General features: G+C 37.1%; 1 protein-coding gene across 1 annotated transcript in view; it reads right to left on the bottom strand.

The window, feature by feature from the left end:
• Positions 1–2,473: 2,473 nt before the first annotated feature.
• Positions 2,474–17,430, bottom strand: part of CNGB3 (cyclic nucleotide gated channel subunit beta 3) — a gene marked incomplete at both ends in the record, with an annotated part of 160,428 nt that continues 145,471 nt past the window's right edge. The window contains 3 exons of the mRNA XM_080694751.1: positions 2,474–2,734; positions 5,072–5,243; positions 5,484–5,630. Coding sequence (XP_080550877.1) covers positions 2,474–2,734; positions 5,072–5,243; positions 5,484–5,630 — 580 coding nt within the window. The remainder of the gene's footprint in view (positions 2,735–5,071; positions 5,244–5,483; positions 5,631–17,430) is intronic.

Below are 17,430 nucleotides of genomic sequence, written 5' to 3'. Positions count from 1 at the left end.
AATCTTTCCTCTACAAGCTGGAGATCCAGTAAAAGTAGCTCTGTAGTTTTAGTCTGAGTCTGGAGTCCTGAGAACCAGAAGAACCAATGGTGTATGTTCCAGTTTGAATCCAAAGGCCTGTTAGTTTTATTTATTTAAAGAACCCTAACTAATACAATCCCTGAGAAGGTAGGTAACACTTCAGTGGTGTTTAGAAAGTTCTGATTTTCCTAGGGCAAATGAACTGAGAAGGTGGATCCGCACATAGAATAGATTATAGGTGGAAAAGTGAATCTTTATTTAGGCTAAACAGAAAATATGTGCAGGATGTTAGCCTGGGAAAAAGAAAAGCTAATCAGATTAAAAAAGAAAGAGGATTTGATAGACTATGTAGTCAGTGAAAGAGCCATTTATTATTAGACTTTAATGATTTGGAAATAAGATGGTACTGTCTGAAATGGGGCAGAAATAAAAGAGGAACAGCATACAAGCAATGGTTTCATATTTTAATTTTCATTGGGAAAGTTACTCAAGTTCAAAAATTTTCCTTTTTACTTTTCCTCTCTGTTATCAGATTCTTTTCTTTCTGGGCTTTCTAAGTTTTCTTTCTATACCCAAACTTTCATTTATTAAGCAAATACCATTTAAAAAATTGTCCATATTCCCTTAAATACTGAAAATACCACTGACCTTTTGAAAAACTTATCATATTTTGAGATACTCAAACACTGTATTAAAAATGGTGACTCTAAGCCAGGCATGGTGGCGCACACTTGTAATCCCAGCATTAGGGAGGCTGAGACAGGAGGATTGCGGTTCGAGAACAGCCTCAGCTATTAGTGAGGTCCTCTGCAACTCAGTGAGGTGCAATTTCAAAATAAAGAATAAAAAATAGTGCAGGGGGTGTAGCTCAGAGGTAGAATGCCCCTGGGTTCCATCCCCAGCCCCCCCCCCACACACATGCAAATGGTGAGTCTACCAAATGATGTACTTTGTTATAATGATTGATTTGCATGGGCTTGCTCAATCTGTCTATATTGTAGGCTTTTTGGCTAATTTGTTTAAAACTGCTAAGCAAAGTGCTGTTATAATGACCACCTTTGGTCATCTTCGATGTTATACACAAATGGCATTTATTAGAATGGAATTCCATATGTATTATTACTTCCGACATCCTCCTGGCTTTTTTAGTCTCCTCACAGCATGCAACTTTGGTAATTATGCTAATGCTAGCTGATTCATGAGGACAACTTCCTAAAGCGCACTTAATTAACTTGGAGATTTTGTAAACAGATGTACATGTAGGTTCCGAAAATTATGGGAATATGTCACTCTGACATGTGTACAGTCTGCCTTTCTAACCTCATCACTTTTACTGAAACTTAAAACAATGGAAAACTCTAGTCTGGTACCTTTTGAGTGAAGCAACTGTTTAAGGAAGATTATGGGAAAATGTCACTTTAGCCTATATAAAGATGGGGACAATCTGATTCCTCCAGTCTGACTCTATTGGTCCAGAGGAATCAGGCGGATTGTTGCCTTTTAAAGTTGCCATAAGGGGAAACATTAGAATTTCTTTCTTTGGAAAAGGGCAAACTGGGGGTGGTGGCACACACTTGTAATCCTAGGACTTGGGAGGCTGAGACAGGAAGATTGCAGGTTTGTGGCCAGCCTCAGGTACTCAGTGAAGCCCTCCATAACTTGGTGAGTACCTGTTTCAAAATACAGAATAAAAAACAGGTCTGAAGATATAACTCAATGGTAGAATGTCCCTGCATTCAATCCCCAGTACTGAAAAAGAAAAAAAAAAAAAAAGAAAAAGGACATAATTTTTCCAATATGTTTCTGCAGTGTGATTTTTCTAGTTTCCTAGTCCTCCTGATCAACACTGCTCATCAGTGGACTAGTTTGAAGGTCAGCTTCCTCATTCAAAAGGTTCCATCATCTCTGCTTCCTTTCATCCCAGACACTGGGTTGAAAGAATATGTTGTGACTAATCACCCTTATTTGAATGGAAATCATCTGAATTTTAACCTATTTTATTTAGAATCCCATTCATCTCTACACATAAATGGTAAGATTTATCTACTTAGAACGTTTAGTCAAGATTAGCAGTGCTGTACCAGAAATTACACACACCAACAATGTAAGAGAAAAAGATAGTGAATCACATCAGAGCCATGGCCAAGCTAATAACAATGGAAAGAAGAAACATTGCCAGGACAGAACAGAAGAGGGAGACTTACTACGTACAATTAGAAGACATAACAATTGCATGAGCTAATGGCAATGGAGAATAGGGATAGTTTTTAATAATCTTATTACGACTGCATAAAATCACACTCTCAGATCAGTCCTAGAAAGTAAGTCAGGGATTTGGCTATGGTTTCTCAAGGGTCCTGGCAAGGTCATTTCCCCTCATTAATTTAAGCAAAAATCCTGGGTACAATCTCTTTGGGAACTAGCTGGATTACATCTGAAGATAATCAAACATTCATTGCTTAGCCTTTTCTTTGACTTCAATAGTCAGCACCTCTTCCCCGGCCTCGGCAGAAGGAGCCATGCTGATGAGGAGTGATTGACGGGACGTTGCTCTGGGGAAAGCTGCCCTTCTAATTGACCAGGGCATTTCCTCTGCTGCAAAAGAACTTGCGCTGCCTTTGGATCTGTCCGGTGCCTTCTCTGCTGGCTCTCTTCCTTTATCTTCATATTCTTTTCCTTTACTGTCTCCTCCTTTGGAGTTTTCACTTTTTTTCTGGAGGGAGCAGTTACAAAGAATTGGTATTGAAATCATAATCAAGGACATTGGAGTTTTTTGATTAGCATACAATGGTCATCACTAAGTTAAAGACTGTCCGAGTTAAGTGAATCTAGGAATCCTTTCTGCCTTGCCTTTGTCATTTGCCTAAGCTTCCTGGTGTGCTGAGCTCTTAGGTCTGATTTATAATGTCGGTCTAAATTGCAATTTCTGTCCTTGCCAAATAATTCCCTTTCTATTTATTGGTCCTCATACTCTGAGAATTAAAAGACTTGATGCTCAGGATGTTTTGTTTTTCATTTTTAAGTTTTTACTTATTTCATTTATTTTAGAGATAAATTTTTAAATATTTATCTTTAGTACTCTATAAAATAAGCCAAATACTATATAAAATTACTACAGAAAGAATGTTTTTTTTTCTCCTGTATAAGCTCACAGGAGAACTTCAGGAAGAAACTCATATCTCTTTCCTAGTACAATCTTCTCCATTTGTCCCATAAGGGTTTCAGATATTGTTTTCAAGTCTATTGTATTAATTTTATCTATAGAAGTTTCATAGGAAAAAATACCATTATTTTTTTTACTGTAAGTGATGCTTGAGATAAACTTGAGAGAGGCTTCCCAATGTATAAATGTGCACAGAAAAAGTTGGGGATCCTAACACATTTACTTATATGTTTCTTTATAACAGTATGTCTTTTGTGTAAATTAATGTTAATATAAATGAGGCATTTAGTTTACACTACACCTCTAATTTTCACCATAGTGGTGTGTGTGTGTGTGTGTGTGTGTGTGTGTGTGTGTGTGTGTAATTGAAAGGAGCAATATTTATTCTTTTGAATGTGACTGATTTTATGATTTTTGCTTTACTCATTTTCTGAAAAGTCCACTTTTACCCATTTCAAACAATTTTAGAGGTAATACAATGACTACATACATAAAACTCAAATCCCTGCTGACTGTTTCTCAATATCTGCTCTCAGATTTATTATGGGAATGAAATATAGAAACAAAAAAGAAAAGAGAACATTTGAGTTACATTTCTGAGAATTAGAAGGCTGATGTAAGTCTTAATACTGAGTAATAGTGTTTTGTATTATAACTAATTGTGATCTTATCCAAATTTCTTAATCTGGATCTCAGTTTCTTCATCTTATCATGAAGAGCATGGATGAAACCTGTAAGGTTATTTTCACCTTTAAATATTTTATGTATTTAAATATGCATATTGATTGAATATTTTTGAAAATGTTAACTGCCATGTTGGCAAAATGGAATATATATATATATATATATATATATATATATATATGCTGTTCATTGTCATTAGTCATTGTAGTTTTATTCTATAAAGTCACCATGAATACTGACTTAGCAAATACCAAATACTAAATACTCAACCATTGCTCTAAAGGGAATAGAGGATGAGATTCCTGTAAGTCTTGGGGCACAACCATTTGTCAGCTATAGATACATAACTTTGTTTCATGTATATTTTTGTTTAGAAATACCTTATCTGATGAATTAATTAATTTGATAATTATCAACAACATCATAACTAGGTCTAAATAAGGCTTATTTAAGACATATTTTCTCTGTAAGACACATCACAGCATTTTTGCACTTAGGAACTCCAGACATCAACATTAGGCTTGTGGATCATTTTAAACAGCAAAATTACCAAAGAAGAGGAAGAAGGAGGAGGAGGAGGAGGAGGAGGAGGAGGAGGAGGAGGAGGAGGAGGAGGAGAAGAAGAAGAAGAAGAAGAAGAAGAAGAAGAAGAAGAAGAAGAAGAAGAAGAAGAAGAAGAAGGCGGCGGCAACCGCGACAAGGTGGGGGAGCAGCACAAAATGCAACGAAAAAAGACACCAATTAAATTGCGAAAATGGTTGCTCATTTGAAGTATGAGAACGGAAACAAGAAAGTATAATATTTCCTTGTTCAAATTCAGCTGGGAGTAGATGTGTCAAGCAACTTAAGTTTTTTGTCATCTGCTCATGTGCTTGTCTGAAAATGACCACAAAAGCATCATCAATATTGATTTGGGGGTTATAAATAATAAGGAGTTGGTAAATTCCCAAATACAGAACCCATGGATGATGAGGACCAACTGTATTTAAACATGCATATACAATGGGCCAATGAGTATTAAGGGTGATCATATATGGTGTACAGTTCAAATAATCATAAATGCACTCTATAAAGTAGTCATTATGGACATTAGATCCATCTAAGTTATCTAAATATTTGAAATAGAATCTGAGTAGGAGCTCATCTATGAATACTTCATCCAGGTCCTCTCCATAACAGCCTCTATTCACTCTGCTTGATTACCTGAGCCGTTTGTTTTTTCAGTTTGAGTAGTCCTCCACCATCTGTTTTTCCTATGACTCCCAGGAACGCTTTATACATTTTGGGCGTCCCTTCTTTGGGGGGGAAGAGAAAGGCGAGTCCTTTTCTCTCAGGGGTTGCCTCTGTGGTCTTACCCTTCTGCTTTAAAAGTACTCTGTAGACAGGAGAGAAAAGCCATTTTGGGTAGCTCTGTGAGAGTTTTGGTAAAATCAACCAGAAAATTTAGTAATTTCTCCTACTTATGAATTTTCAGTGGGTACCTTTGCATTTACAGTTGTATTTACATGTATCTCATGGAGAAAGTTCACTATAATCATTAAACCACTTATCTTCAGCTTAGATTTTATAAAGCAAAACCAATTTTCCATGTCTACTGTGGCTTTAAAAGTTGTACCTGGCTTTCTTTATGAGGATCTTTTCAGAATCTGGATAATGCACTAGGATTTCTTGGAGAGTCTTTTTGTCTAGCGTTAAGAGATTAGCAAAGCCATGGGCCACCACATTGGCAGTTCGACGGTTTCCTCCTCCTTTTGCAAGAAGGCTGTAAGAGAGAAAAGTAAGTCTTGGCCACAAGTTTTACTCTTGTTCCTCTAAGAACTTTGTGTGTGTGTGTGTGTGTGTGTGTGTGTGTGTGTGTGTGTGTGTTACTGAAAACGGAACCTAGAAGGCATTCTACCTCTGAGCCACACCCCAGAAAATTTTATTTATTTATTTTTTTTTATTTTTATTCTTTGGTGGTACTGGGGATGGAACCCAGGGACCTTCTACATCCAGGCTACACTCCCAGACCTATTTTATATTTTATTTGGAAACAGGGACCCTTAAGCCATCAGAGGTTGGCTTCGAATCTGCACGATTCTCCTGTCTCAGCCTCGCAAGTGCGGGGATTACAAGCGTGCGCCATCACGCCTGGCTTTATTTTTTATTTTTAAGTAGGGTCTCACTAGGTTGATGACCTTCGCTACTTGCTGAGGCTGTCCTTGAACCTGCGATCTTCTTGTCTCAGCCTCCCAAGTAGTAGGATTACAACCATGTGCCACTGCACCTGGATCCACTAAGATTTTTAAATAAAAAATAGCAAATAACCAATTATACCCAGAGCAGGTTTGTTCTCCATAACATAGGCCTCATGTTCAAGGGGAAATACTTCTTCAGACCCTTATGCCACCTGAGTGGAGAACATTTTACTCAACTCGACCCCTTAAGTGTTTCTGTCTTAGTCAGGTGTGGTGGTACAAGCCTGTCATCCTAATATTTGGGAGGCTGAGACAGGAGGATTAAATTTTTGAGGTTTGTCTCAGCAACTTTGCAAAATCCTGTTTCAAAATAAGAAATAAAAAGGACATGGGGTATAGCTGGGAGGTAGAATACCCCTGGGTTCAATCCCTAGTACATATAATATAACATATATACATATATATAACATATTCTCTTTCTCTATATATAATGCTATATATACATATATATAACATTCTCTCTATATATATCTATATATAATATATATAGTACTATATATATTATATATATAGTACTATATATATTTCTGTCTCTCTATATTAACTCTCTCTATATATAATACTATATATATTTCTGTCTTAACTAAGAAATTCCTGCAAGGTCACAACACAGGGACATAAACCACACAAAAAAAACAGGCTTAATTATATGCTTTTAGATTGTTTTCTCTCTCTTACATCAACGGGATGCCTATATAGTAATGGTGAATTGTAACTAAAACAGCTGCTAGGTGCAAACTCTCAGAGTAGTACTTAAGGACACAAAGTCAACACAGAGACAAAAACAGAAACACTCAGGAATCTGAAGTTCTGGCACATATAGCTGTAGCAAGCATTAAACTCTGCTCCACTCCTAGCCAGATCAGCAGAAAAGTTCACACCTGAAGACCTATCAACCTCAGTTCCTATTCTCAGTTACATCATTTCTAGCTTCCAATAACAGCTACAAAGAATGCTAACTCCCCCTCTCTCCAAAAATATGTCTGAAGAAACAGAGATGGCACAACTTTCACAATTTCTAAACAGGAAAAAAAAGCAGATTAGCTTAGGAATCTAGTGGAAAGAGTAGACATCATGCAAGAACAAATGAGCAATGTAAACAGATGAAAATTCTAAGACAAAATCAAAAGGAAATGCTAGAAATCAAAATTACGGTAACAGAAATGAAGAATGTGCCCCCCCCCCGCCATGCTGAGGATTGAATCCAGGGGAATTCTATCTACCTCTGAGCTACACCTCCAGCCCTTTTTATTTTTTGTTTTGAAACAGAGCCTAGCTAGGTTGCTGAGAGTCTTGCTACATTGGCCTCAAACTTGCAATCTTCCTGGCTTAGCCTCCAAACTACTGGGATTATAGGCATGCACTGCATGCACATTTTAAAGAATGCTGTTGATAGACTCACCAGTGGATTGACCCAGGGAAAAAAATCCACTGAGCTGAAACATATGTCAACAGTAACTTTCCAGACTAAAAAGCAGAGAAACAAACAGTACTGAACAATTAGAACCGTGGCATAATTTTTTAAAAAAGAGATTATTATCTTTTTTTTTTTTTTTGGTGGTGGTACAGGGGTGCCTGGAAGCCCTTCTACCTCCGGGCTACACTCCCAGACCTACTTTTTATATTTTTTTAATTTGGAAACAGGGTCTCTTAAGCCAGTGCAGCTGGCTTCGAACCTGCGCGATCCTCCTGTCTCCGCCTCACGCCCATGTGGCATAATTTTGAAAGCTGAAACAGGCATAATTGGGATACTGGAAGGAGAAAGAAGAGAAAACAGAAGAGAAGACATATTTGAATAGAAGTTGTCCAAACAAACAAACAAACAAACAAACAAACAAACAAACATACTTATAAGCATGCCATATTCAAATAACAAGAAACAAAAGACAAAAGGGAAAATCTTGAAAGAATCCAGAGGGGGAAAGAAAATACCTAAGCTATAGAGAGATAATGACAAGAATTACAGCTCATTTTTCATCAGAAGTCATACAAGCCAGAGCAGACTAAAATATTTAAAGTGTTGAAAGAAAAAAAAAATAACAACCTAGAATTCTATATTCACTGAAAGTGTCCTTCAAAAGTAAGGAAGAATCAAGGTCTTTCTCAGAATAACAAACAAGGAAGGAATCCATGGCAGGACACCTGCCCAGAATAAAGTGTTAAAATAAGTATAATGATATAGACAAGTATCTCAGGTCTACACAAAGGAAGGAACAATATTGGCAAAAAAGTAAATGAAGGCAAAATAAAATATTTTATATTTTTATTCTTTTTTTTTGAGGTACTGGGGTTCCTGGAAGCCCTTCTACCTCCGGGCTATACTCCCAGACCTACTATATATATATATATATATATATATATATATATATATATATATATATATTTTTTTTTTTTTTTTTGTGTGTGTGTGTGTGTGGTACTGGGGTTCCTGGAAGCCCTCCTTCCTCCGGGCTACACTCCCAGACCTATTTTATATTTTTGAAACAGGGTCTCTTACGCCAGCACGGCTGGCTTCGAACCTGCGCGATCCTCCTGTCTCTGCCTCCCAAGCGCGGGGATTACAAGCGTGCGCCACCACGCCCGGCTATATTTTTATTCTTAATTTGTCTAAAAGATAATTGTTTAAGTTAAGAACCAGCATATGTAGTAATATAGCATATGGGTAAGTGAATAATGACAATATCATCAGGGCTGGAGGGAAGAAACATCGAGAACGTTCTAGCCAGGTGCTGTGTCGCATGCCTGCAATCCTAGTACCTGGAAGGCTGAGACAGGAGGATTGCAGATCTGAGGACAGACTCAACAAGCAGCCAGAATCATCAGCATAGAGAAACCCTGTTTCAAAACTAAAAAACAATGTCGGGTGTGGTGGCGCATGCTTGTAATCCCCGTGCTTGGGAGGCGGAGACAGGAGAATCGCACAGGTAAGAGACCCTGTTTCCAAATAAAAATATATATAAAAAAATAGGTGTCTGGGAGGGTAGCCCGGAGGTAGAATGGTTTCCAGGAACCCCAGTGCCACCAAAAAATCAAATCAAATCAAATCAAATCAAAATAGGGCTGAGAGAATAGCTTGGAGGAGAATGCCCCTGGGCTCAATCTCTAGTACCACATACACACACATCAAAGGACAACATTTTGAGCTAACAGTTCTACATGTGAAGAGCTATAGTGCTATATGAAGGTAGACTTCGTTTAAAATGTGTATTGATAGCTGGGCAATGTGACACATGCCCATACTTCCAGTACTTGGGAGACTGAGACAGGAGGATCATGAGTTCGAGGCCAGCCCCAGCAACTTAGTAACACTCTCAGCAACCTAGCAAGACCCTACTTCAAAATAAAAAATAAAAAGACCTGATGGTTCAATTCTCAGTACCAAAAGAACAAAACAAATTAAAACAAAAATAAGATGTATATTGAAAACTTTAGGACAGCCATTAAACTTCTCTCTCTCTCTCTCTCTCTCTCTCTCTCTCTCTCTCTCTCTCTCTCTCTGTCGTTACTGGGAATAAAACCCCAGGGCATTCTACCTCTGAACTACACCCCTAGCCCTACTTTATTCTTTTTTTTTTTTTGTGACCAGGAACACTCCCAGACTTATTTTATATTTTATTTGGAAACAGGATCTCACTGAGTTGCTGACAGCCTCACTAAGTAGCTGACGCTGGTTTTGAATCTGCCCAATCCTCCTGTCTCAGCCTCCCAAGTACTAGGATTACAAACCTATGCTACCACACCCGGTTTATTCTTTATTTTTTGAAACAGGGTATCACTGAGTTGCAAAGGGCCTCAATGAGTAGGAACTGAGACTGTCTTTGAACTGAAAACCCCCTGTCTCAGTCTCCCAAATGCTGGGATTACAAGCGTGTGCCACCACACCCAGCTTAAACTTTTTTTTTTTTGTACTGGGAATTGAACCTAGGGCCATGCTACTTCTGAGCTACAGCCCCCAGTCCTTTTTATTTTTTATTTTGAAGTGGGGTCTTGTTAGATTGCTAAAACTGGCCTCGAATCTACAATCCTCCTTTCATAGCCTCTTAACTATTGGGATTACAGGTATGTGCCACCATGCCTGGATCGGCCATTAACTTTTTAAAAAACAAGCATAATGATAATGCAATAAAAGGAGAGAAAAAAATGAATCATGTGAAATAGTCAATAAAATAAGAAGAAAAGAAGAGAGGAACCTAATGGAAGGCCACCCTCTGACATCAAACATGGCCACTCGCCTATACCTAACCTTAATGACACGGAGCTGGGAAGACAGCCTATGGCTCTCTAGACCATTTAATAATGAAATACCTCTCTGAGACAGAAGTGTAATATTTGGGACCTGTGAGTGTAACTGTATTAACTCCTACTTGCTTTTCTCAATGATCTTACCTTTTCATTCTTTTGTCCCATGACAAAAGGCACTTACTTTAGCTTTTTCTTCTGATAGAAGCTCTGCCTTTGCCCAAGAAGACAAGACAAATGAATTTTGATCCATCTATCTGTGTATCTATATTTCATTCTATCCAACTACCAACAATAATTTTTCCCTCACTCATTTACTCAAATTCCTGCCTACTTTCCTACCTGCCTCTCTGTGATATGAAGGACAATGATGGGATAAACCAATTTCATTCATATTCCCATAGCCTTGAACACAGGGTAATCCAGTCATTAGGCAGGGCTGGATCCAGGCATTTGGGAGCTTAATTTGAACCTAAGAGTGCCTCTGTGAGTATGTCAGACTAAAAGAGGAGAACGGAAATAACATATTTAAATGTCAGGTTATTTTGAGATTTCTCAGGCTTTAATTAAACTTGCCTACAGGTTACACGTTTGGAGTGCTTGATGAGTTTTTGAACGGAAGAAATAGTCTGTCTGCCAGATGGATTTTGCCCAAACTCTCTCAGCAATGTTTAAAATAGCATCTTTTCCCCCTCTCTCTCTTGTCCACAAAATGCTTCTCCAGCATTCCACCAATGGAAAGTTTTACTCATTAAATTGCTTAGTAAGAAGAGCCCTAAATATTCCCAGCCCTATATGGAGTTTCTCAAAAAGCTCATGCTGGAGGACAAATAGTTCAAGTTAATGTGAAGTGTCCCCAGGTTTTAACAAATGTGAATGAAGCAATGGACCAAGAAACAATGAGAGTGGTTCTAATCCTAGACCCACCTCTCTTGGCTGTGACCTTAGACAATTACTGAAGGACTTTTTTGAATTTAATTTCAACCATGTAGGCATTGATTAAGTATCCACTATGTATTCAACACAAGTGAAGGAGAGGAAGAAGAGAATTATTAAAACTTGGTATGGTTTTGTGAAAAGAATACAGACATTGTCACCGTTCTACCATTTATTGTGCTTATGAACAAGTTATTAAACTCATCTCTAGAAAACAATGCCATCAGGCATGTGTGGTGGGTATGCTTGTAATCCCAAGGCTTGGGAGGCTGTAACAGGAAGGTGTAAGGCTTGTGGCCAGCCTCAGGTACTTAGTGAGGCCCTCTGCAACTTAGTGAGACCCTGTTTCAAAATAAAAATAAAAAGTCAGGCGTAGTGGCACACGCTTGTAATTCCAGCATTTGGGAGACTGAGACTGGAGGATCGCAGTTCACCAACAGTCTCAGCTACTTAGCCAGACCCTTCGCAGCTCAGTGAGACCATTTCAAAATTAAAAGGACTAAAAATTAGAGCTGAGGTGTCTCTCACAGGCAGAATGCCGCTGGGTTCCATCTCCAGTACTGAAAAAAATATTTTAAATATTTTTAAAGTAAATTAATAATAAAAATATAGGTCTGGGTTTGATCCCCAGTACCTCAAAAAAAAAAAAAAGGCATCTTTAGTACCTACAATAGGTATCTGATTATCTTAAAGAACTATTTGTAAACACCTAACATTCAGTTATAAAGAAGATGAAATTCAGTAAAAAAAATCTTACTGAGAAGTTTTAAACTTAGTTTGTGATATGTAACTGGACAATAAGCTACTAATTTTGTCCGAGTGCACTAATGTTGGATGAATGAACAAAAGTAGCTGTGTGGCAGTCTCACAGAGACAGTGTATTCAGAGACTATGTGAGAGAATTTGTTTGTGTAAATGTCAGGAAAAATAGCTTCTTGGACACACACACACACACACACACACACACACACACACACCCTATGTTCCCTAAAATTCTTATATAGAAACTTAATCCCCAAATTCATATACTAATGACATTTGGGGATGTGGTCCTCTGGGAGCTAATTAAGGCTGAACAAGGTCATGAGGCGGGACCCCCATGATGGCCTAAGTGGCTTCATAAGAGGAGCCAACATGTTTGTTCTCTCTCTTACCATCTGGTGCCTCTGCCGCTTTTAGATGCATCAAGAAAGGCCCTTACCAGAGGCCAAGAAGATGCTAATGCTGTGCTCTTAGACATCCCTGCTGAGGAAGAACTTCCCAGAGCTGCGAGCCAAATAAACTTCTTTACAACTACCTAGTTTCAGGTGTTTTGATATAGCAATAGAAAATGTACTAACACATACATGTATATTCTAACACATACATAGTAGCATATATAATATACATCTATTTTGTTTTTTTATTTTACATAATATTGCGTGTGTGTGTGTGTGTGTGTGTGTGTGTGTGTGTATGCGATTTTTTTCCAGAAAGAGCTAGATTTCAGATATTTCCTAGTCATTTGCTCATTCCAAGCCCCCCCCACCCAGGGCTACCACATGTAGCATTACAAATTGCATGCTGCATATGCAAAGTATAATGTGATTGGAGCTCTTTCTAGCAGAGTTACTGTATTCAGAACACATTTACATGGAAAAAATAGTTTATAAAAGAACATGCATTGAAATGTGAAAACAAAAGAAAAACAAAAATGGGGACATAAAATAGGATTTATTTAAAAAGTAAAAATTTGCCTTAGAAGTGTTTCAAATTTTGTTTTAAGCCATCTCTACTATAAAAAGATCAAGTCTTGGTTTTTAACATTTTTATTTATATGTGGAACATATTGAAAATGGTATACATTTAGACTGTGCTTGGTCCCCTCTCCCCCTACCCCATTCCCCTTTCCCCCCTCCCAAAAATGAGTGTTCAGGTTAAGCAAGAATATCTCCTGAAGGTCTTAATAAAGAGGCCATTCTGTAAAATGGTGAGAACCTTCTTATTCGCACAATAGACATAATATTAAGCTTGCTAGGACTATTTGTAGGAGCCTCCAGTGAAGACTTTGTGTGTTCTCAAGTATAATGCAGCAAGAGTAACTCTATGGGTGGCATGGGGTAGGCCAGTACAATGCATTCAGACACTCACCGACTCTGTGGCTCTGAAACGACTCATGGTACTTTTAGAATATTTGGAGAAAAAAAGAGTACTTAATTAGATAAATTTGTTTGATTATTTACTTTCTGATGCCAGGGATGGAACCGAGGGCCCGATTCATGTTAGGCAAGTGCCCTACTACTCAGCTATACTCTCAGTCACAGCTGGGCTTTGATAAGTAGTTTGTTTATATGATATTGCATAAAGATTATGCTTTGGAGGTCAATCATGCAGAGGAAGATAAAGAATTCACTTACTGAATAAATTAAAATGAAAGGGAAAAATAAATTAGACATAAATAAAGAATGTATAGAAAAACTCCTCAATGGGCTAGATCTGGGTTTATAACTATTATTAACATCTGTCTTCCAGCTTCTTTTAACCTGAGAGTAGAATAAGTACATGTGAAGCCAATCAGATTAGCAAATATTAATAATAATGGCAATAATAGTAACATGAATAGCTAATATTGTTGAGTGCCTACTACGAGCCAGATCACTTTCCAAGTTCCTTTTATTAACCCAATAATTTTTTTTTATCCTATAACACACTTAGGTGTTATTGTGACATCATTTGACTGATGAATAAAGAAGTCTTAGTAGAGAAACTCTCAGATTATAAGTTATGGCACTGAGATGCAAGCCTAGTCAGACTTAGGCAGACAAGAACAATTTACAGTGATTAATGCTTTGATAACTGTTAGAAATGGGAATGTTTCCTGAAATAATGATGAGTCTAGTCTTAAATATATTTTCTTATGTGGAATTATTTCCTAGAATAGAAAAAAAACTAACTAAATGCTACCAGTGGAGAAAACATCACATGCAATGCTGCATTAGAGATTGAAACTTCAAATACATGTTCTCATTAAGCAAATTTCCAACTGTGTTATATTTGGGGGATATGAGGTTAGATCACCTGTGTAGACTTTTTCTGAGATATTCTTTTATGTTTGTCAATGTTATTGGGAAACACTTTGTTCCTTGACAATTTTACAACTTGACTATGAATAAATTCTAACGAAACTTTTGTGGGTTAGCAAATATCATAGGATGTTCTAGGGTCACCTCTGCCTGGGCGTCTTGCTCTTTGCAGTTACTTTGATATTCATAAATCTTTGCACTAAATGGCAAACATGTGTTAGCCTAGTTTTTTTTTCTTTTATAGGAACATCTGCACACATGTATTTTTAACAAAGTTGGAGAGATTAGATTTCACAAACATAAAATGTCGGATTCTCTTTTCCTCTGTCAGCATGTTGATTGGCCTTAAAGAAGGATATGAGCAATGAGGAATCCTGGGAAGAATCCCAAAGAAGGAGAGAGGAGAAAGAGAGTAATATGTACTTTTTACTTCATGCCCTGCTTATTTATCTCCTTTTAAGTGCCCAGAGAAATCATTTGCTTGTTTATTTATTGTAGTACTGGGAACTAAACCAGGGGTATTCTATCTCCAGCCTTTTTGATTTTTTTTTTTTTTTGCCAGTCTGGAACTCAGGAGCATTCGACCTCTGAGCTACACCCCCTGCCCTATCTTTTAGTCTTTATTTTGAAACAGGTTCTCACTAAGTTGCAGAGGGCCTCACTAAGTAGCTGAGGCTGTCCGTGAATGGATCCTCTAGTACCACGATCCTCTGGTCTCAGCCTCCTGAATGCTAGGATTACAAGCATGCGCTACCACGCCTGCGCCTGGCTTGACTTTTTGTTTTGAAACACAGTCTACTGGGTTGCTGCGAGTCTTGTTAAGTTGCCGAGGCTGTCCTAGAACCTGTGATCCTACTGTCTCAGCCTCCCTTATACTGGGATCACAGGTATGACTCAGAAAAATATTTAAAAATAATACTTTGTCTAGGAAATACTATATCAAAATAGCTAGCTTAAATAAGAATTGAAGGTCAAAACAGCTAACACTGTCATCTATTTATGCACATTCATTTTAGAATTTTTTTTCCTCTAAAAAATAAATCCTTGAATCTCCTTACTTAATGACCACATTAATTTGGTATGGTAAGTTCTTGCCTATAATTCAGATGTGGAGACTGAAGTTGAATCAGTTAAACATATTGTTCAAAAAGAAATACTTGAGTTTTATCACTGATACTAAAATCTAAAATCCAAGATGAAAGCTAACTCCAAGTTAAGAGGTCTTTTCCTTGTACTATAACATACAATAACTCTAGTAATGCCAATGAAGTCATTGTTACTGTTTTCTTTTTCCTTTTTCCTTTTTTTCTTCTCTTTTCTTTCTTTTTTTTTTTTTTTTGGTACTGGGGATGGAACCCAGGGACATTCTACCTCTGAGCTACACCCCGGCCCTATTTTTTTATTCTTTATTTTGAAACAGCGTCTCACTGAGTTGCAAAGGACCTCACTAAGTAACTAAGGCTGATCCTCCTGTCTCAGCCTTCCAAATGCTGGAATTACAAGTGTGTGCCACCATACCTGGGTATGTGCCACCATACCCGGCTTCATGTTACTGTTTTTAATGATACAGATTTGTCAACGGACATTAGGAAAAAATCAGTGAGGTAGCCCATTGGGTTGGCATGATGAGTTATATCAGGGTCCAAGTATTAGAGCCTATACTCCCCTTTGCTATTCCAAATTGTGGCAAAGAAGTTTTACTTAGCATTGTATCAAGTTACGTTAGGAGGGAATATTTGAACAGATGTTTAAAAATGACACTGAAAGTATATTTGTTCACAGGAATATTTGAGATTTAGATGAGGTATGTTTTTCAGTATAGGCAAAAAGTTGCTACACATACAAAGAGCCTGCATTCCAAAGGATTTAAAGAAAACAAAATGTACATGTTTAAGACAGGTATCAATCATGGGTTTGAGATAGGACATAAAGAAAAAAAAGAAGTTTTTCCTCACTCAAGTATGCTGACTCCTGCTAAAACATGCATCTATTATTTCTGCCTTTTTGGAAAGAATAGAAAAAAAAGAAATAACTATTATTCTGATATAAGGTAAGAATATGGGATTAAAATAGTGCAAAGACCTTGACATCTCCCTGGCACTTCTATTTTAAAAAGAAATTGTATGGAAAAAATAAGCAAAAATGGCTTGAAGAGTAAAAAAGAAACTTGAAATTATCTTTCAAAAGATTTGGCCTTTTCACAATGATATAAAATGAATAACAAGAAATCATCATAATGGGCCATTTGGCCATTAACTTGTAAAAAGATAAAATTTAAGTATTTTTAATAAAAACCAGATTATCTAAAATATATAAGAATATGTGAATATCTAAATTCTACTAAATAACTATTACATACTAACATATGATAGAAAAAGATGGTGAATAAAGAAAGAAATACAGAAAGTAGATGATCACATTTATGAAAATAAATAAGCCCATAGGAAATTAATTCACTTAGCAAATATTTGTTGAGGACCTATTATTTTCCAGACACTATTTAGAGAAATTCAAATTAAAACAACCTATAAAAATGCAAAATCAATGAGAATAATAAAATAATATCAGCAATGCTAAGGAAAAATAGCTATACATTGCTATTTGTATTGCAAATTGGTTCAATTTTTTCTGAAAAATAATCTGCTCTTATATTAAAAGAGTTATAAAAATATTTCTACCTTTTGACCTACTTATTCCATTTCGGGGATTAATCCTCAAAGACTTAAGTAAAAAACAAAGCAATTTTACAAAGATAAATATAGAAGCGTTATTCTTCATAATAAAAACTGGCAAAAAGGGCACAAGGCTGAATATGCATATTCATGACAAAATGAATGTGCATTAGTACACTCACAAAGATAGAAAGATAATTACATTCACTTATTTATTCAGTAACTATTTAATAGGTATTTATGTGGGCCAAGGCCTGTCCTGAGGGTGGGGGATGGAATACTGGACCAGTACACGTGGTACCTACCGGGATTTCTGGAAGCCTGGGCAGGATGCAGCGCATACCAGAAAATGGTGGCCTTTCTGGGCACAGGCAGCTCTGTGGATACAAAGTTTGCCAAAAGAATGTCCCTTTTGC

The sequence above is a fragment of the Muscardinus avellanarius genome, assembly GCF_963383645.1.
Source record: "Muscardinus avellanarius genome assembly, chromosome: 4".
NCBI lineage: Eukaryota > Metazoa > Chordata > Mammalia > Rodentia > Gliridae > Muscardinus > Muscardinus avellanarius.
Note: the sequence above shows the minus strand (reverse complement) of the source record. Positions and strands in the feature narration are given on the sequence as shown.